The 21,827-nt window shown below is 35.7% G+C and overlaps 1 protein-coding gene across 11 annotated transcripts in view; it reads right to left on the reverse strand.

Moving 5' to 3' along the window:
• AKAP9 (A-kinase anchoring protein 9) overlaps positions 1 to 21,827 on the reverse strand; it is a 171,587-nt gene that overhangs the window by 87,707 nt on the left and 62,053 nt on the right. For all 11 annotated transcript variants that reach the window (XM_046021086.1, XM_046021091.1, XM_046021090.1 and 8 more), the window contains 6 exons: positions 20,101 to 20,239; positions 19,115 to 19,200; positions 13,620 to 13,731; positions 12,989 to 13,187; positions 8,537 to 8,633; positions 7,243 to 7,335 (listed from right to left, as the gene is read on the reverse strand). In XM_046021086.1, the coding sequence (XP_045877042.1) occupies positions 7,243 to 7,335; positions 8,537 to 8,633; positions 12,989 to 13,187; positions 13,620 to 13,731; positions 19,115 to 19,200; positions 20,101 to 20,239 (726 nt within the window). The remainder of the gene's footprint in view (positions 1 to 7,242; positions 7,336 to 8,536; positions 8,634 to 12,988; positions 13,188 to 13,619; positions 13,732 to 19,114; positions 19,201 to 20,100; positions 20,240 to 21,827) is intronic.

A 21,827-nucleotide genomic window follows, 5' to 3' on the forward strand; every position in this document is an offset into this window, starting at 1 on the left:
AAAACAATGAATACTGTTACACTAAAAAAATAAATAAATACATTTAAAATGAAAAAAAAATTTCTTTTTGTAAATATGTAGATAAATCTAAACACTGATTGGTATGAAGCAATAATTCTATCTAAATTGTGGAATAAAAAAAATAAGACAGAGATTTGTAATTCTATTTAGCTCAAATGAAACCCACTATGGCCCCTTTCTCCCACAACTGAAGAGTGAACAAAATGTAAAAGCAACTACCAGAGAGGTCTGAAAAGTAAACAAAAGTAAGCAAACTGCAGAGGGCATCAAAAGTTGAAGAAATTTGTGTGAGGAAAGTGAAACAGAACTTGTGGTCTGTCCCTATATGGACTATTTTTAATAAAGAATTCACATTTTCCAGAATATTGTAAGACCCAGTGTCCATACAATATTCAAAATGTTCAATATATAATTCAAAAATTAGATGACATACAGTATGTTGTATGCCAAATTTGTTGCCAAGGCAGGCTGAAGAGAAATAATACCAGAGGAAAACCTGAAGTCTGAACAACAGCAGAATACTCACTCTTTTCAAGTATGCATGGAATATTCAACCAGAACATATTTAGGGCAATAAAGTAAACTGAGGGGTGCCTGGGTGGCTCAGTGGGTTTAGCCTCTGCCTTTGATTCAGGTCATAATCTCAGGGTCCTGGGATCGAGCCCCACATTGGGCTCTCTGCTCAGCAGGGAGCCTGCTTCCCCCACTCCCCTGCCTGCCTCTCTGCCTACTTGTGATCTCTGTCAAATGAATACATAAAATCTTTGAAGAAAAAAAAAAGTAAACTTTTTTTTTTTAAACACAACGTATGTCTGATCACAAAGAAATTAAAAATTTTACATTAAATTAACAGGGAGATATCTGAAAACCCCTAAAATGTAGAAATTTAACAACATATTTCTAAGTAACTCACGAATCAAAGATGTCACAAAAGAAATAAAATATTTTGATTGAATGAAATATGTTGAACGCAGTTTAAAGATGTGCTTAAAGGGAAACTTATAGGAGTTAAATATATGTATTAGGAAAGAGGAAAGGTCTTTTAGGAAACCTGAAAAAGAAAGCAAATTAAGGGGCGCCTGAGTGGCTCAGTGGGTTAAGCTGCTGCCTTCGGCTCAGGTCATGATCTCGAGGTCCTGGGATCGAGTCCCACATCGGGCTCTCTGCTCAGCAGGGAGCCTGCTTCCCTCTCTCTCTCTGCCTGCTTCTCTGCTACTTGTGATCTCTCTCTGTCAAATAAATAAATAAAATCTTTAAAAAAAAAAAAAAGGGGCACCTGGGTGGCTCAGTGGATTAAGCCGCTGTCTTCGGCTCAGGTCATGATCTCAGGGTCCTGGGATCGAGCCCCGCATCGGGCTCTCTGCTCTGTGGGGAGCCTGCTTCCTCCTCTCTCTCTCTGCCTGCCTCTCTGCCTGCTTGAAATCTCTATCTGTCAAATATATAAATAAAATCTTTAAAAAAAAAAAAAAAAAAAGAAAGCAAATTAAATCCAAAGCAAGCAGAAACAAGTAAAAAATAAAGAAAAGCAATCAATGAAAGTAAAACAAAAGCAAATTTTTGAAAACGCAAAAGCTGGATCCTTGACAATATCAATACAACTGATAAATTTCTAGCCCGAATGAGAAAGAAAAAAGAGAAAACAGAGATAACATAGAGATCCCACAAACATTAAGTGATAAAGGAATAGTATAAACAACTTCACCAACATAAATTCAACAGTTAAGATGAAATGGACCAATTCCTTGAGTGACACAAACAAAGCTCACTCTAAAAGAAATAGATTACCTAAAAAAAAAAAAAAAAATCTATTAAAGAAATTGAATCCCTAGTTTAACAGAGCCCTCTGTAAAGGAAAACTCCAGGCCCTACTGGTTTCACTAGCAAATTCTACAAAATATTTAAGAATAAAATAGTATCACGGTGCCAGGATGGCTCAGTTGGTTGAGTGTCTACTCTTGATTTCAGCTCAGGTCATGATCTCAGGGTCGTGAGACAAAACCCCGCATGGGGCTCCGTGCTCAGTGCAGAGTCTGCTTGTCCCTCTCCCTCTGCCCCTTTCCCCCAAAATAAAATAAAATAAAACCAATTCTACATAAATTCTTCCAGAAAATAGAAGAGGGAATATATTTCAACACTTTACAAGGCCAGCATTATCCTGATATTATAGCCAAAGACAATACAAGAAAACAAAACTATGGATGATGCTCTTCATGAAAACAAACATAAATATCCTTGACAAAATATTAGCAAACAGAATCCAGCAATATAAAAAGAAGGTGACTGTCTCCAAAGGAATATGAACAAACTTGGGGGTGACGGAAATGTTTTATATCTCCATTTTGAGTTGGTTTTATAACTAAACATCTGTTAAAACTCACCAAATTTTGCACTTACAGCTGGTGAGTTTCATTATATGCAAATTACACCTCAGGAAAGATGATAACAAAAAAAAAATCTGGCCATGTTAGGTCACAAAGGAAGCTTTTGAAATTCTGAAAAGTTTGTATCATAAAGATCACTTTCTTTAGCTAGAAATGAGTAACAAATAATTAAAAGAGCTGTATGGTCTGAATACTAAAAAACTCAACTGGAAGGCTCAATTATCTCATTATTCTCTCCTTTCCATTTCACTATCCTATCTAAGGAAATTCCACCTGTGATTACAGGTGACTCTGTGTACTCTCTGCCTGTGTAAAATGAGCTTAGCTGAGGAGAAAAAAAAAAAAATCCAACCAACCTGACTGGTCTTGTTTTAAATCTGTAACTATTACCCTTGCATGGACAAATGTCTTTTCCATTTTTTATTCCTTCTCCTAGACAGCCCTCTCTCCTTAAACCTTCAGTGTCTTCTCTTCTGTTCTCATTCTCAGGCGCTGATCTTTCTTATTTTAGTGAGAAAATAGAAGCAATCAGAAGAGAACTTCCAAAGCTCTAAATACTGTATCTGAACACATCTTGAATCATGAACCAAATATTCTCTGTCTTCCTTTTTGTTATTATGGATTAAACTGCCATGCTCCTATCTAATGGCAACCTCCAGGGATTGCACCTCCTCTCTTCTCAAGGACACTGCTCCAACAACTGTTTCTCTCTCTCCTGAATTAGATATTTTTTTCCTTCTCTCTTTAATCATCTCTATTAACAAGGAAATGATATCTTCTTAAACAGAAACAAAACAGCAATAACAAAAATGTACTGCTTGGCTCCCTCTATTACACTGAGCTACCACTCTATTTCTCTGATCCTCTTTCAAGTAAAATTCATTCTTCATTCTTCCTCTTCACCCTCTCAAATCCAATCTAATCAGTTTGTCTGCATCACCCCATCAAATGTGTTCTTGTGAAAGTCACCCATGATTTCACATTGTAAAATCCAATAATTAATTTGCAGTTCTAATCATTCTTGACCTATCAGAAAGCTTTGACACAGCTTAATACATTCTCTTCTCAATATACTTTTATTACTTGTCTACTGCAATGCAATCTTTGTTCTTCCCATATTTAATCCACTGTTTTTTCTCCATCTTCTTTGTTCTTCCTAATTTCTCTGACTTCTCAACATTAGCATTATTCAGGCTCAGCCCCCAGACCTCTCTTCTATATACAGTCACTACATTAGTGTTTTTCAGATTTTTTCACTGTAACCATGGTAAACACATACATAGCAATAAAAAATATTTTATAGTGACACCCAAAGCATACATAGATACCCGTGTTTATTACTATTACTAATTTTTAAGTAGGCTCCATACCAACATGGGGCTTGAACTCACAACCGAGATATTAAGAGCACTGCCACAACTGAGCCAGCCAGGCACCCTTATGTGTGTGTTTATTTATATAATTGTACTTTCCTATTATGTTATTATGTTAAAATCCTGGACCCAAACCAATAAACTGATTTTACAACTTAAAGATGAGTTATAACTGTGAGTTATAACTCACAGTTTGAAAAACACTGCCCTATAGGCCACCATATTTTCATGTCTAGTCTTATCCTATTTCCTGAACTCTAGATTCATATAACCAACCACTTCCTCAATATTTATTTTTAAACATTTATCAAGTGTTTGCATTTAATGGTTCTGGATTCTTATGTTGAAGGTCTACCTCTCCCCTCCAAAAACTACTGTTTTGCAGTCTTTTCTGACACCTAATAGCAACTTCATTCTCCCAGTTGCTTATGGCCAATAACCTAGAGCAATATCTTCCCCTGAAGGGCAAGCCCTTGCCCTTTTTCCTTTTATTTATTCCTCCTGTATCCAGTTACATCTGCTGAGAAGATAAATCTGTGCCAGGATTTCACAATGTTTCACCAAATGGGTCCCCTAACTGTGAAGATGGTAGGACTGAATCAAACTGTCCTCTAATTCAGCACAGCTGCGGTTGGGCAAGTGGTCTTAACGCTCCTACCAACTCTTCCTGGCCACCTCTTTGAAACATTCATTGGAATAATTCTTGACTTTTTCTTTCTCTTGCATTCCACTATCTCAAAAGGTACTCAACCTGTTACCTTCGTGATTTACTCTCTCATTTCCTTCAGGATTCTTCTACCACTTTAAGATGTGATAACCTTGTATCAGTAACACCATGGGATTTCCTAATAGTTCTATTATCCAGGTTTGTTTTCTTTTCATAGTACTTACCACCATCTATACAGGGTCTATCTGCACCAACTATAACGTAAGAGCAAACACTTAATCTCCTTTTACCTCTGCTATACCCTAGCACTTAGAACACTGCTTGGCAGTGAAATGCAAATAAATGTTTATTTTCAGTAGTAAGTACACAAATCACAGGTTGAATCTAATATGATGTATATTAGGAATTGCTACCCCTAAGTGGGCTTCCGCTATATACCCTGTATTTTTGAAACAAGGGTTCTCAATCTTTTTCCAACATCCTATCTAAGAGTATAGGGTAGAGTATAATCCTATCAGTATTGGTAGTGAATGTCAACAATCTGCATTATTCTAGAATCAAGCTGAATCTCTTGGACCACAATACCTTGGATGTCTTAGGGACAGTTTTCAATGACCTATACACTTTGGTGCTCTGCTATCTGCTTAGCTGACTAATGTCTTACAAAAAATATTTATGGGCACCTGGGTGGCTCAGATGGTTAAACATCTACCTTCAGCTCAGGTCATGATCCTTGGGTCCTGGGGTAAAGTCCCCCACTGGGCTCTTGGTTCAGCAGGGAGTCTGCTTCTCCCTCTTCCTCTGCCTCTCCCCCTGCTCATCCTCTGTCAATCTCTCTGCCTCAAATGAATAAATAAAATCTTTAAAAATTTTTTATTTATAACATCACCATTATCATAGTAATATGACTAAAAATTTCATGTATGAGTCTTTATCATCTGCTAGGTGGTTTATGTAGATTAGTTCACTGAATCCTTATAAAAATTACTTACTCCTTTTTTTCCCTCTTCACACAGAGAAAATGGACTCAGAAGTTAAGTAACTTTCCTAAGATCATAAATCTAGTAAGTCAGAAGAACAAGAATTTAAAATCTGATATATCCTATATCAAGCCTCAAGCTCATAATTGCTATGATGCCCTGCTATCATATTTCACTTGAGAAATTTTTGTAAGAGCGATGTGCAAGAGAAAATCTGCATTTCTTTCAAGAACTAGATAAGGAGAGCTATGGTGCCTCACTTTTTACTTTGATCTCCAAGAAGCAAACATTCAATACAAATACAGAAGTGATTAAGTACTTCAGCCCATATTTCTTTGGGTCTTCCCCTTCTAATTTATGTTTAACCTAATTCCTTATGTATTTCCTGTATACCTTATCAAACCTCCTCCTTTAAAGTGCCCATATCCACGGGAATTGTTATATTGGAACAACTGAAAGTATTATAAAAAAGCAGCAAAGAAAATCAGAATTTAACTGTTCCAATATAAGACCCCAATCAGGCATATGCATTTTATTTTTTTAAAGATTTACTTATTTATTTATTTGAGAGAGAGCGAGAGAGAGAGAAAGAAGAGTTTAAAAGAATACCTCTGAGCATAGCAGCTAACGGTATCTATAGTTAACATTATAGTAATTTCTCTGGGAGGAGATAAGCAAAGAGAATATATAGAAAACTAACCACTTTCACGGGGCGCCTGGGTGGCTCAATGGGTTAAAGCCTCTGCCTTCGGCTCAGGTCATGATCCCAGGGTCCTGGGATGGAGTCCCGCATCGGGCTCTCTGCTCCGCAGGGAGCCTGCTTCCTCCTCTCTCTCTCTGCCTGCCTCTCTGCCTACTTGTGATCTCTGTCTGTCAAATAAATAAATAAAATCTTAAAAAAACAAAAAAAAAAACTAACCATTTTCTATCTCATTTCCTACCATATTCCCCACCTTCAGGGGAGGTGAAACTCCATTACAAATATTACTCACAAGGCAACAAATTTATAAAGACTTGTTATGGCATTCTAAAAAGTTGTTTTTTTTTTTTAAGGATCTATTAATTTATTTGAGAGAAAGCACGAGAGAGAGAGAGAACAAGCAGGGGGAGAGGGAGACGGAGACAGAGAAGCAGACTTCCTGTTGGGCAGGGAACCTGATATGGGGCTAGATCCCAAGACCCTGGGATCATGATCTGAGCTGAAGGCAGATGCTTAACCAACTGTGCCACTAAGACGTCCCCGAAAAGTTTCTAATTACTATCCCATATTAAGAAAAATGTTTTTCTTAAAGAAAAATTCACAGAACAATCCATTTAAAGGCAAATGTGGTTGATACCAGTAGCTGACAATTTAAAGATAAGCTATGTAATAAAACTTTTAAAAAATAAAGTGCAGGGGTACCTGGGTGGCTTGATCAGTGGAGCATTTGATTCTAGGGTCATGAGTTCGAGCCTCATGTTGGGTATAGAGACTACTAAAATAGTAATAGTAAATAGTAAAAAATAGTAAATAGTAAAAAATAGTAATAGTAAAAAAAAAAGTGCATTACTATCAATAAATTTTTTAAAGATTTTATTTATTTATTTGACAGACAGAGATCACAAGTATGCAGAAAGGCAGGCAGAGAGAGAGGAGGAAGCAGGTTCCCTGCCAAGCAGACAGCCCGATGCGGGGCTTGATCCCAGGACCCTGGGATCATGACCTGAGCCGAAGGCAGAGGCTTTAACCCACTGAGCCACCCAGGCGTCCCTAAAATCTATGTTTTCTGAAGGCTTGAAGGGAATATAAACCATAATAACCTGCCAAGGTATAAACTTACCTTAGCTACTTCTTCTTCTAATCGTTCTTGGTACTGTTTTTCCAGCAACTTAACCATGTTTGTTTCCTGTTTCACTCCAAAATCATCAGAAAACTAAATTAAAAAGCAAAATATAACATACTTGTTTATACTAATTATACATCACTTATTTTTAAACTTCTACCCTCAAATATCCTCAAAAGATCAATGTTTTTAAGAAAACTTTTGCAAAGTTCCAGTAAGTACATTTTAGTTCTGCTCTTAATTAAAAACAATAATTCTGGTGAATAATTCTAGTGTATAATTCTACTAAGTAATGTACTTACAAAAATGTATTTACTACACTGAACTTAATGATGCTAAGTGAGAAATATATTTATATATTCTAATTACCAATACACAGTTCTACAGTGCAATAAAGACACTTCTTAAATATAATTAAGAAGCATTTAATTTTGAGAATGTTAACAACGGCTATCTTTGCTTATGAAATTATAAGCAATTTTTACCTTCCTAATATTTATTCATACTATCCAATTCTCTGCAAATACAAATTACCTTTACAACTAGAAAAAACATAAAGTTAAAAAAAAAACAGAAACATATTCTTAGCATCAAAGCTGTTTATTAATTATCTGAATACTCCATAGAGGATGAGTATAGAAGAATCAAGATATGTAGCCAACATCTCTCCTCTCTATCCAAAACAAGAGAATGCAATGATCTTTGTTTTCTATAGGAGTTAAGAATCAAAAATCTACTGAATTAAGATCAGGGTTTTGCAGCTTCAAGTTTCAGAAAAGTGGCTACGAAATGGGAGTATATAAAATGTTGAAGACAGGCAGAATGTGCTTTAGCCAGCTGGCCTATACTGTAAAAGATTAGGGGCTTTTATATATCAGATGGCCTGTGCTGAAGGAAGCCTCGTCTATTGTCCCAGCCATAACATCTTTTGGGAATTTTGAGGATTCCTAAATACTATTCTAGACATGGACTGGCTCAATTTCCTATGGCGGCAAGAAAAGCTGTTGGCAAGGGCACTGAAACTGATTTGTTAACACAGCTAATGTTATACAAAACAAGACAAATTTTAAATTAGAACATATTTAGGAGGAAAAAATCTCAATTTTAACTGTGTTAGTCCTATGCTACGAAAATACATTAAATTTCTTTATGTATTATTCTGGGTCTTTTATATAAGACTATAAATTATGCTTACCTCTCAGCAAATATTAAATTGGATAATTACTTTAGATATAAAAATGACAGTAAGAAAAATAAAATCAGTGCACACAACAGTTTAAAGATACAATACCTCTATTGTACCATCAGTGTTGTGGTTTAGACAACTTCCAGGATATACTGTTTTCTGGACATCAGATTCAGTTATTACCATTGAATCAATGGAGAAACTAAACAAAAGAGAGTGAAGGAATTAGAATTGTGAGTTTTACTGTCAGTTCAAATTTACAGTACATAAAATGTGTATTAGGGCAGGGGCAACAAAGATGACAGATCAAGAGTTACAGGTATTGTGACTTAAATAGTATTTTTGACTAATTTTTCCATTTAAAACTAAAGTAACACAATTTAATGAGAATTTTCTGCCATTTTAGAAAGTATACTAAAAATATATGATGTAGAGCTATTTATAGGTACAGACATTTTTAAAAAGTTTTATTACCGAGTAAAAGTCTGTAAAATCTCATTTTTTATTAAAAAATCATTTATACACACACAGAAAAAACATCTGGATGAATACATGTCAAAAGTAACTGATGAACTCTAGCAGAACTGGGGAGCAGAGGCAAGAAAAGGAAGATTCTTAATTTATACAGTCACTTCCAGATATTTTTTGTTTTTAATCTATTCATTTATTTTTTGGTGTTCATGTCTTTATTCTATATTGTTTTACACGTATTATTTTCTAAAAAAAAGTAATTTTTTTTCTTATAATGTTGAACTTGAGTCATAAAAACAAGGTAAGATTAATATTTAGTAACCATGGGAAAAAGAACAAAGGGGCTAATTATAATTTTTTCTGAGTAATACAATTTCTCACTTCTATTTTCAATGCACCAAGCTGTCTTCTTTATTCCAACCACCTCTGCCCAGCTTCTCCTTTCTCTCTCCTATCCTCTTCTTTCATTCTGTCCCAAATTGGCCAGATACAAGTTATCGTCAACTCATTTCATAACTTATATAATTAACCCCTATTGACAGACATTTGATTGTTTCCAAATGTTCACTATTACAAATAATGCTACAACATAAATCCTCATAAATATGTCTTGCACACATTTGTGGATTTTCTGTATGATAAATCTTACAAATAAGATTAAAATATTCAATATTTAAAATTTCAACATAATGCCATATGCCAAAGAGTTACATTAATTTTACTCCCATAACAGTGTCATTTAAGTATTTACCCAAAACTTCAGCAACACAGAGTCTTAAGAGTTTTAGAACTTTGTTAAAACATGATGGCTTTATTTTTGAGCTTATATATCCTTCAACTTCTATAGGCCTTGTAGGTTTCCTCTGCTGTGAACTGCCTATTCATGTTCTAGGTTCATGTTAAATAACTGTAAAGACTCATCTCCCTTTTGTTTCTTCTCTGCCCTTCTCTGGTTCTTGTCTATCTCACAATTTTATCTGTTTCCTCATTTCTTCTTGCATACAACTCTTCTGATCCTTGGTTCCATGTTTTGATTCTTTTTTCATAGCTTAGAAATCCCTGATTATTTATCGTTATTAAGACGCAAACACTAATAAAAAATGGTACTTTGTTCACAATGACTCCATTTTATACCTTTACAGCATTTGAAAGTGTTTATCCCAAATTCAAAAAATCTGGCTAAAACCAAACTCACTGCTCCCCTCTTATAATTAAGGTCCTACTCCCCATTGGCCTCACTTCTCTATTTATATTAACATATCACTGTTTTCCATGTTCTCTAGCTCAAACAACACAAGGTCATCTTTGTTTTTCCCCTTCACTTTGTTCTCAACATTCCTTCTCCATTATCTGATATTCATCCCTTCATTTCCATTTCCCCTAGAACAACTCCAATAGGAAATTATTACAAAAATGTGCAGTGAAAGATGCCACACAAACACGGGTTTAAATTCCAGCACTCTGGTTCTATCACCATGTTACATGCCTTAACCTACTACTTCTTAAAAATTGTTTTGCAGTAAGTCTATTTCAATGATTAGATTGAAGTCCCTTGAGGGAGAAAAGCCACTTTATATAGATCTAAAGCTTCCTCCATGAACCGAGCCAAGGCTTGTTCTAGTCATTATTTCATTTAATCCTCACAATCTTAATGGTACTTTTATTGCCCCTAATATTATTACCTAAATATGTTAAAACAATCTGCCCAAGATCATATAGCCAGTAAAAAGTTAAATCAGATGTCAAATGCAGATTTGACTCTAAAGCCAATAGTCATTCCGTGAGGCTCTAGCATACCTGTAAGAGGCTTTGGTAGGCCAGCTCCAAATATATGTTAAATGAATGATTCAATTATTTTTTTACATATTTTTTAAACTAGTTCAAATCTATCTTAGAAGAACAGCATACTCTTTATTCACATACTCTTTATTCAAAAAGTATCTTAATTGTATCCAAAAATGTGATGACATTTACAAGAAATAACTTTGACTCATCACCACTAGCAGGAGTGAGCATGGGTCAGTAAACCTCTTTTTTGGGGGAGTGGGAGAAAACTAATGGTCTTAGTTTAAAGGTACTGTCAACACACTTCCACTGAATATCACAGAAACTTCTGAGAGAGGGTGGTTAACTGGTAAAGCTCAAATTCAATAACTGCAAAGTAAGTCTTCATTTCCAGAAAACTCCCTTTTCTTCATGTTTTAGAGAGAAAGCATCACTAATTAAAGGAAGGTTACTTGAAACATTGTAGCTGATTAAAGACTTCCTGCTATCTACTTATTTTCTTTCATATCAGAAAACTCAAAGTTGTAGTTTCGAAATGTCAATCCATAAACTATCTGCATCAGAATTATCTTGTTACAAAAACAAATGTCCAGGGTCCATCTCAAAGCTATTAAGTCTGACTCTCCAAATGTATAATTCAGTAATTTAATTTTAAGTATTCAAAAACCTCCACTGTTTCTGATGCATGGCCAAGTTTAAGAACCACCGATCTCAAGTAAGATGAAAGCTTTATAAGGCTATGCCAAGACTGATGAATAATTCCAAAGCCTATATACCGGCACTGAGTAAAAGAAGGAGAAATAGACTGCTTCCAAACATGTGTGGACATTCAGTATTTTGTCTCAAAGAAAAAAAAATTTTTGGCTTGAGGTTCCATTAATAAGCGCCTATGAAGATAAGAGTCCTAAAACAGCAGAGGCCAGCGAAAGTTAGATGAAGTCTCTGAGCACCTTATAGAGATAGTTTAAACATTAAAGCATACTTCCTAACTAAGTTATGAGCTGTTCTCTCATTCATTTAACAAATATTTATTGAGCACCTACCACAGGGAGGGAATTATTATAAGGTTTGGAATACATCAACAACTCAGATGGACAAAACCCTCACCATTACAAAGCCTGAAGTCTTTCATAAAAGGCAGAAAATAAAGCAAACAAAACAAAGTCCCCTACAAATATAGACTTGTTTTTTTTTTATTTTATACATACACAGCGTTACATACATGTAACAGGCAATATTAAGTAATAGGGAAAAAATTAAGCAGGAAATTAGTGTACAGAGTTCTAAACAGCAATTTTAATTTAAATGGGGTGATCAGGATAGGCCTCATGAGAACATGAGATCTGAAAAGACCCAAAGAAAGTAAGCATGTTGGGTATGTATATATATCTGGGGAAAGAGCATTCTAGGTAGAAGAAACAATAATGAGAAGTCCCTGAAGCAGGAGCATACCGATGGTCTGAGGATCTCAAGGAAAATGTGTGATGTGACAATAGAGACAGGCAAGGAGATAAAGTCCAAGTGGTAACAAGGAACCATCATGTAGGACTGAGTAAGGCATTGTTAGGAAAGAAGGGTACGGGACTAACATGATCGGTCTTAAATTTTAAAAGCAAATTCTTAAATTCTAAATGCAAAGTTGTGGAAATGTGTTGAGAACAGACATTAGGAAAGAGGGTAGTAACAGGGAGATGAGTTGTTGTAGCAATCCAGGTAAGAGATGATGATGGCAGGGAGTTAGTGAGAAGTGGTCCAGTTAGATGTATTTTGGAGGCAGAGATAACAGAATTTCTTGAAAGATTAGAAGGAAAAGAAGAGAAAGAAGAGTCACCTTAGATGGAGATGCCTACAGAAGGAGCAAATTTCCAGGGGAAGATCCAGAGTTCTATTTTGGACATAGTGAATCTGAGTATTAGACAACTAGGTGGATAAAGTCCAGCCATGACTGAAATGATCATATCTTGTATTTCTTGGGTATGCCCCACATCAAAGTAGCAAAGACCAGGCATACAATAAATAATACAAGCACACTCTGATTTAATCCAGCAGATTAACAACAACCACCATCTTTATAAGATAAAGGTGTAAGTAAAATCTCTATAATAGAATATCTTTGGTTTATAACAACACTTACTTCAGACATTTCAAAGTATTATCTCCTATTCTTATTTCTTGATAATGTGGCATCCCATCTCTTTCAAGGAACTTTGCTTAAGTTACATTTGCTACTGAAAAACAACTATACTATATTTGTTACTAAGCTATAAATACTGCTGAATGAGACTGTAAATGGATGGGTACCTTGGCTGAACTGTGGACACAGTAACAGCTTGAAGTCTTTCCTGCAAACAGTGGATCTCTGCCCCATAGTTTTCTTCTGTTTCTTTCAACTGTTGCTGCAAAGAGGATATGAGGTTTTCTAATTCTTGAACTCGTCCTTCAAGTTGTTTAATTTTTTCATAATCTTGCAGAGTAGATAACTTGCTTTCACAACTGACATCTAAGTTATAGGAAGAGAAGAAAATACACATTTCAAAACAAATTTCTTACTGAAGTAGCACAATCACTTTTTTTGTGTTTACAGTGATTATTCATTCTTCTTTGAAAAAATAATGCTTTCTTAGAAGTAAACAATTTCATTTAGGGTAATTCAAGATCATTTCTTCCAACTTCATGTCTATAGTACCCTTAAATCTACCAATATCATGTCTTTAAATTGAAAACAATTGAGAATCACAGAACAAGTAAGTGAGAAGGGATCAAAGAAAGGAATAGTCCAAATCCTCCACTTTGAGAATGAGAAAACTAAGACCAGAGTGATTGTAATGAAATGCCAAAGACTACTAGGTTGTCTCAAATTTTAAAGTAAAAAATCAAATGACCAAATATTTGGTATAAAAATACTACACCATGGTATATAATCAAAATTTACCAGTGTCTTGCAAATTAGTCATCTGAGAAGTTGATAAAAACTCTGTTTCCTCTTTTGGTAGGTTTCCTTCTGCAAATTCAAGTTTTACATCATCTGTCTCCTGTCCCTGAATCTAATGAAAATAACAGAAAAGAAGTGACATAAATATATGATTCAGCATTTTGAAAACTATATTAAAGCAGCTTTACACTACAAATGTTATTCAGAATCACTTAGAATTATAACACTCTGATACAAATATTTTCCCTTCCAACTTATTTTTTGCTTTCTTCTGACAATGACTCAGATTCCCTTCACAGCACTGCAATTAGTAAGTATATTGTTTGGTCATACCCAGAAAGAAGTCCATTTTCATATAAAAACAGAAACTGCACAGAATTTTGGTATAAAGTTCAGGTAATATTTATAATATGACTTGGTCTTTGAATTTCAACTCATACATAGTAAATTTTATGTTTATCAATACCTGATAGTATAAATTTATGAATCTAATCTATGTACCTCCAGGTAACTTGACAACTGGTATGCAGTTCTTCACATAAAAGTAAGGAAAATAATGAAAGCGGATAACTCTCACATTGTTTCCTTACTTTAAAATTAGGCAGCAATTTGTCAGATGTATATGTGTATTAATTTAGTTATTCATCAAATAGTCAATAATTGGGGTGCCTGGCTGGCTCAGTGGGTTAAAGCCTCTGCCTTCGGCTCGGGTCGTGATCCCAGGGTCCTGGGATCCAGCCCTGCACATCGGGCTCTCTGCTTAGTGGGGAGCCTGCTTCCTCCTCTCTCTCTGCCTGCCTCTCTGCCTAGTTGTGATTTCTCTCTGTCAAATAAATAAAATACTTAAAAAAAAAAATAGTCAATAATTATCTACTACAGGACTAGCACTATGACACAGATATACCATATCTGCCCCTACAGAATTTATCAACTAGTGAGGGAAGAAAATTAAAAAATTAGAGGAGCAACTGGGGCTCAGTTGGTTAAGTGTCCGACTTTTACTTTCAGCTCAGGTCATAATTTCAGGATCAAGAGATAAAGCACCCCTTCAGGCAATGCACTGCATATGGGGCCTGCATGGGTTTGTCTCTCTCTCTCTGCCTCTTGTCCCCATCATCCCTCTCTTACAAAAAAAAAAAAAAAAAAATTAGAGAAGTACTAAACTATAATCGACTTTAAGGGCATAACAGAAAGACTGTGTAATTATGGAGTAAGTCAAACTTGACTTGGGTCTCAATCATTTTGGGCAATGATTAGGAAAGGCAATAAGGAAGAAAAAGCAAGCATTTGTGAAAGAATGGCCTATCGCATAACTACTGAAGCAATGATCTTGTTGAGAGGGGTTTAATTTGGGTAAGGATGGGGGAAGATCGCTAGATAACTAAGAACAATCTAGACTACAAAGCACTTAAAAAGCAAGGGGAAAGAGTCTGAACTTGCTATACTAGATGAACAAAAGATACCACAAAAAGCAGGTGAGTAATAGGATAAAAGGTTATTTCTGTGCAAGCTGCTGCAGCCACTCCGGAAAACAGTATGAAGGTTCCTCAAGAAGTTGAAAATGAGCTACCCTACAACCCAGCAATTGCATGACTGGGCGTTTACCCTAAAGATACAAATGTAGATCCAAAGGGGCACGTGCATCCAAATGCTGTTTACAGCAGCAATGTCCACAATAGCCAAACTACAGAAAGAACCTAGATGTCCATCAAAAGATGAATGGATAAAGAAGATGTGGTGGTATGTGTGTGAATAAACAACACACACACACACACAATAATGGAATGCAGCCATCAAAAAACCAAGATCTTGCCATTTGCAACAACGTGGATGGAACTAGAAGGTATTATGCTAAGCAAAATACATCAATCAGAGAAAGACAATTATCGTATGATCTCTCTGATATGAGAAATTTGAGGGAAAGGATGGGGGGTCGTGGGGGTAGGGAGGGAAAAAAATGAAACAAGATGAGACTGGGGAGGGAGACAAACCATAACAGACTCTTAATCTCAAGAAACAAACTGAAGGTTGCTGGAGGGAGCAGGAGGAGGTATAAGGAGGCTGGGTTATGGACATTGGGGAGGTATGTGCTATGGTGAGTGCTGTGAATTGTGTAAGACTGATGATTCACAGACCTGTATCCCTGAAACAAATAATACATAATATGTTTAAAAAAAAAAAGCTATTTCCGATGAAGCTTATTTCAGTTGGTACTACTCTTATCAAGTCCTCTACCCCATGCCTAACCCTCTGAGCACCTTTCAGCAGAGGACCTTGCCACGTATTTCCTAAGGAAATAAAACCTGTCAGGTAAATTCTTCACTTTCCAGCCTAACCTTTCTATTACCTCACTTAATTCATTCAGCAAACATTTGGGGCACCTGGGTGGCTCAGTGGGTTAAAGCCTCTGCCTTCAGCTCAGATCATGATCCCAGGGTCCTGGGATCGAGCCCCACATCGGGCTCTCTGCTCAGTAGGGAGCCTGCTTCCTCCTTTCTCTCTGCCTGCCTCTCTGCCTACTTGTGATCGCTGTCTGTCAAATAATAAATAAATATATCTTTAAAAAAATGCATTCAGCAAGCATTTATTAAGCTTTACATGTGCTCAACCAAGCACAATGCTAAGAGGAAATAAAAATAAAGAGAAGACTCCCTCATCCCAAAAGGTGTAAAATCTAGAAAAAGAGTAAATAAACAATTAAAATAACAAGAATAATAATAAATGCAAATTTGTGGTGCCTGGGTGGCTCAGTGGGTTAAAGCCTCTGCCCTCAGCTCAGATCATGATCCCAGGGTCCTGGAATCGGGCCCCGCATCGGGCTCTCTGCTTAGTGGGGGGCCTGCATCCTCCTCTCTCTCCCTGCCTGCTTCTCTGCCTACCTGTGATCTCTCTCTGTCAAATAAGTAAATAAAATCTTTAAAAAAATAAAAAATAAATGCAAGTTTGTACAAGGAGCTATGGGAACAGGGAAAAAAGAGGGGGGTCATAGAATATGTAAAATAACAGAAAGAGATAAGTGCAATAAGCAAAAGCTTGTACAGATGATAAGAAAATGGAGGAAGAAATGCCAGAACTCTAGAAAGATAGGTAAAAAGGACACAAAGGAAGTAACATCTGAACCAACTAGAAGATCAAGTAGCAACACGCCAAGCAGATTGGAGGCAGATGCGCAGTGTTTGGCAGAAAAACCAACATGCAACAGAGGCCAGGGGTGAAAGATCAGGTGCATTTGCATCAGGTGCATACACTCTAAGTATTTCAGTATGGCTAAAACAGGATTAGAAGATGAAGCTAACAGGTTAGGCAGTGATGTACTGTAGTGCTGAGTGTGATCCCAACCAACCTCTGGGATACCTCAGTGGTTGTAGCTACCTTATGGGGTTAAAAAGGTGAAATTCATTTTTTCACTTTTTTTTTTTCCTAGGGAGAACTAAAGAAGTTAGTGCGGGTGTTTGCATTCCAGATTAGGCCGCCTACATTCTGGCACTGGGGAAGGGAGGTGTGTGTCTCATCAAAGCAAACTGCTGCCCACTCACTGTTCTAAAAGGAAAGAGGCAAAATGACAAATCACTCACTCACTCACAAATTCATCACTGTGGATTACTTACTACAAGCCCTCCTACACTATTTAATAGCTTCAACTGTGTATTGCCATAGGAAAAGCAACGTTTTTAAAAGAAAGAAAACAAGGAAGTAAGAAAACAAAGGAAATCTGGCAATGATTCACTTCTGTTAACTAACTTGAAGTTAAAAACTTGGAGGGGGGGAAGGAAATCACTGCTGACTTTTGCCAAAGAAAACATAGTGAAGTACTAGTCGAGAGCTTGCTTACAAGGAGTAGAAGAGAGGAGGTGATGGGAAGTTCTGGCTGTAGTTTATTCTTTCTTTTAAAGAAAGTGACAGTGAAGGAGAAAGAGACCACAAAGGAAGATGAAGGATTGAGGATGGGTGATGTTCTCAACAGGAGAGATCTGAGGAATGTGTGAGGGGAAGGAACAGAAATAGAGAAAAACAGACAAAGGAGCTAAAATCACAGAACAGAGGGAAGGGACAGGTTATCAATCTTAGAGGAGGTAGAAGGAGATACTAACAAAAGAATAGGAAATAAAATAACCTTGGTTTTGAAAAGGAGTAACATCTTCACAGACAGAAGGAAAATAAATTAGGGCATTCACAGATTTAAAGAAATACATATGGTCTAGAGGCAGCAGGCTGAGATAATTTATAATTGATAGCTCTGATACTTGCAGAGAAAAAAGAGCTAAGGCCAACTGCAAAGAAAAAAGGAGAGTAGAAGTGGAATATATGACTTGAGGAAATGTTGTGAAGTTGGGAAATATCTACTGAAGGGACTATGAAAGGATAAAAGACCACATAAAAGAACTGTCAAGTGATCCAGAGGGTCCAACTGATGTCAACCATCCTCATGTAGTGTCACCAAATCACATCTGCATCTAATTTTCTTAGCAGCCCTCAGAAACCCAAATATGAGTAGAGAAGAAGGGTCCCTGGAAACAGGATGAGGGCAGAAGAAAAACAAAAAATCCAAACCGCTAAGATTATTGGTAAGGAAATGGCATGATGATTCTGAATAGGGTTCAACATTTTGGCTATAAAGGGAAACAAAAAAGTAATTATTGTAGGGAAATGTGGAGTTAACAAAGGATTTTTATCTATCCACCCAACCTCCTACAAAGTTATCTGTAAGATACTGGCGTAGGCTCACAAGTTTTAGAAAAGGTAAGATGAAGTTTGCTTAATGGCACAGGAAGAGAAAGAGAAAAGGAATGATGGAAAGGAGGAAGGAGAAATAGGGGAAGACAGAAAGCTAGAAAGAAGGAGGGGAAGAGAAAGAAAAAAAAGAAACAAGAATTTCAGCTACAGCATCCCTCATCACCGATAGAACTTTCACTCCCTGTTAAATCTTTTAAATCCACACAACTCAATATAATGACATCAAAAGTATCGCAAACAGACAAAGAGATCCTTCTGGAATTTGTTCTACAACATGAAGATTACAACACTTATCTTTGCCAATATATGCTGTTTATTTTCCTGATATAGTTTATAAATTATACTATGCCATCTATACTCTGAGTTTTATATGCACACATTTCTAAAACTACTTGAAAGAAATTTGATATATACAACACGTTAGCTATGTTCTAACAACTACACTAATTCTATTTTTCTCTAAAACAGACAGACCCACTACTTTAAAACTGTTGTATGTAAAATTAAATACAACTGTTTCGCCAAGTTTACAATCTGACATTTTATATTTATTTTATCAGGATTTCCAAAACTCCCTAAAGGGGTAAAATAAGTATTCAACTTGCAGAAATTCCTTTAGCTCATTGATATTATAAATATGTCACTTTTCCCCCATCTTTATCATGTTCACTTATGTTAGAAATTCTTGGTTGATGAAGAAGCTTACAAAATAGTACAAAACACCATAAAAGAAAACATAATACATTTTCCATTTCACAGACCTTACTTAATTGTGTTTGAAGTACCAAGAGTTTATTGTATTCTTCTGTTACTTTGTTGAGAAGAGTTTCCATATTTTCTTGCAAGTCTAGATGGTAAATAAACAATTATAATAATTTCACTTTATAGTAAAAGTCTCCTTATTTCAGTAAGTATTATTTATCTGTTCATTACTTCAGAAAATTGCCTGCTAGAAGTAAACGTCATATATTTAATTACCAAAAATTTTAATCTCATTAATGTAAAAGATGTGCTAGAAAGATAACTTGATGATTTCACATTAAAATATGCTAATTTCTTTTGGTATACCTTTTTTTCACTATTCATATAAATGGACAGGGGTAGAAAAAATTTTACCTCTGAAAAAAATACCAAAAAATTAACTGAGATCACAATTTGCAAAAATAAATACAGTATTCTTTTTAAGAATGATAATTTAGGAGGGTGCCTGGGTGGCTCAGTGGGTTAAAGTCTCTGCCTTCAGCTCACCAGTGCCTACTCTGCCTTCAGCTCAGGTTGTGATCTCAGCGTCCTGGGATCAAGCACATCACACTCTCTGCTCAGCGGGGAGCCTTCTTCCCCCTCTCCCTCTCTGCCTGCCTCTCTACCTACTTGTGATCTGTCAAATTAAAGAAAAAAAAAAAAGAATGATAATTTAGGTCTTCTTATTCTTTAAAAAAAAAATAAATCACTGACATAAATGTATTTAATAAATACAATAACTTTCAAAGGCGTGGATCGATGGTGTAAAATTAAGAAAAAATTACACAGGGAAAAACACAGGAGTGGAGGGATAAAGGATAAAGAGACAAGGAAACTTGTAGACATCTTTGGTTCTCTTTATATCACAATTATTGCATTTTTTAAAAAATAAAAATCTGTATTAAATATAAGATTTCATGAATACAATTAAGTGACTGAATCATGATTAAAAGTAAAAGTCCATCATTAAATGACTTAAGAAAATTATGTGATCAGATTTTATTACCTTGAACTTCATATCTATAATCTTGCAATTCTAGTTCTTGATTTTCAGAAGTGTGAACACCAGCACTCTCTCTCTCTTCTATATTTATTTCACATTTTAAAGCAGGAGTATAATGTTCACCAAGGACATTGCATACAGTCTATTAACAACAAAATTAGATATTTTACAGAATTAAAATGTTGATGTCTACCTTTGAAAATCATTAAACATTTTCCTAAATGCAAAAGACAGTCAAAATGGCACAGAAAAATCAGTAGGAAAACACTTTTCCATACACCCTGTCAGTCTGCAAAAGAAACAGTTAAGTCTAGATCTTTCTCTCTTTATATAGGACATAAAATTCTTAGATCAGGAAAATATTTACAATATTAATTGCATTAAACTATTTTTTTGCTTCTAATAATGAATATAACTTGTACTTTAATCTATCATTTTCTAGCTTGGATCCTAGACTGATGTTCTCTCTGTAATGTTAATCACCCTTGAAAAAATACCAGAAGACAAGGACAGAAGTTTAAAAAATGATGACCCCTAAAGGGGCGCCTGGCTGGCTCAGCTGAAAGAGTATGTGACTCTTGATCCTGGGGTCATGAGGTAAAGCCCCAAGGTGGGCACAGATCTTACTTTAAAAAAAAAAAAAAAAAAAAGGTGACTAGAAAGTAGTCCATAAATTCTACAGAAATTATAACATATGGAGGCACCTGGGTGGCTCAGTCTGTTAAATGTTCGATTCTTGATTTTGGCTCAGGTTGTGATCTCAGGGTCATGATATCAAGCCCCAAGTTGGGCTCCATACTCAGCGCAGACTCTACATGAGATTCTCTTCCTCTCCATCAGCCCCTCCCCCTGCTTAACATACTCACTTGCTCTCTCTCAAATAAATAAATTAAAAAAAAAAAAAAGAAATTAAATGATGTAGGAGATTACGTCCATATACTTTTCTGTAACACAAAGGTAGTAGTCTGTGCTTTATATATACAAACAAATTACAAATATTTGACACATTATTCTGGGTTTTCTCCTGAGAACAAACAATTCTACCATCATTTAAAAACAATATATGACCCATAATCATTTGAGATTCACCTTTGCCTCACATACAACTGGAAACAACCTCTAACTTCTAGACTTAAAAACCAAACTGCTTATTATCCCTATTTTTTGAGATTTGCTTAAAAGTTAAACTATACTGTCAATTAATAATTGAATTTATTAAATTTTCAGCACAGTTCCTAAGATGGAATTTTATCATGTTAGAGCTGATAGAAACCCCATTTACAGATGAAGAAACACTCAAAAAGATGAAGTTAACTAGTCCATGGCAAGATCAACAATTAGTGACAAAACCACGTTTCATGAAGAATCCCAGAGGAACCCTTTATTAGAACAAGCTGATTCATATTTTAACTTGAGATGAGCAATCAGGTAAAGACAACTACAAAAGGAAAGAACATGTAATGTCAGCTTATAAATGAACTACTATGACTTGGGCCCTCTTTCCATTATTTACTACCAACAAGAGATACACAAGAACAATGTCTGAACCCTTTGGCAGAGGTGGAGGTGGAGACTGCTGAGTAGCTGAAGGAAGATAGGTCTTAGGTGGGCTTAGTTCTCACTTTTTGAGTTTTTTGCAAAACATTTTTTGAACAATATTATAGGAAATCAGAATTGGGGCCCCTGAGTGGCTCAGCTGCTTAAGTGTCCAACTGCTGGTTTCAGCACAG

This window comes from Meles meles, chromosome 10, assembly GCF_922984935.1.
Source record: "Meles meles chromosome 10, mMelMel3.1 paternal haplotype, whole genome shotgun sequence".
Taxonomy (NCBI): domain Eukaryota; kingdom Metazoa; phylum Chordata; class Mammalia; order Carnivora; family Mustelidae; genus Meles; species Meles meles.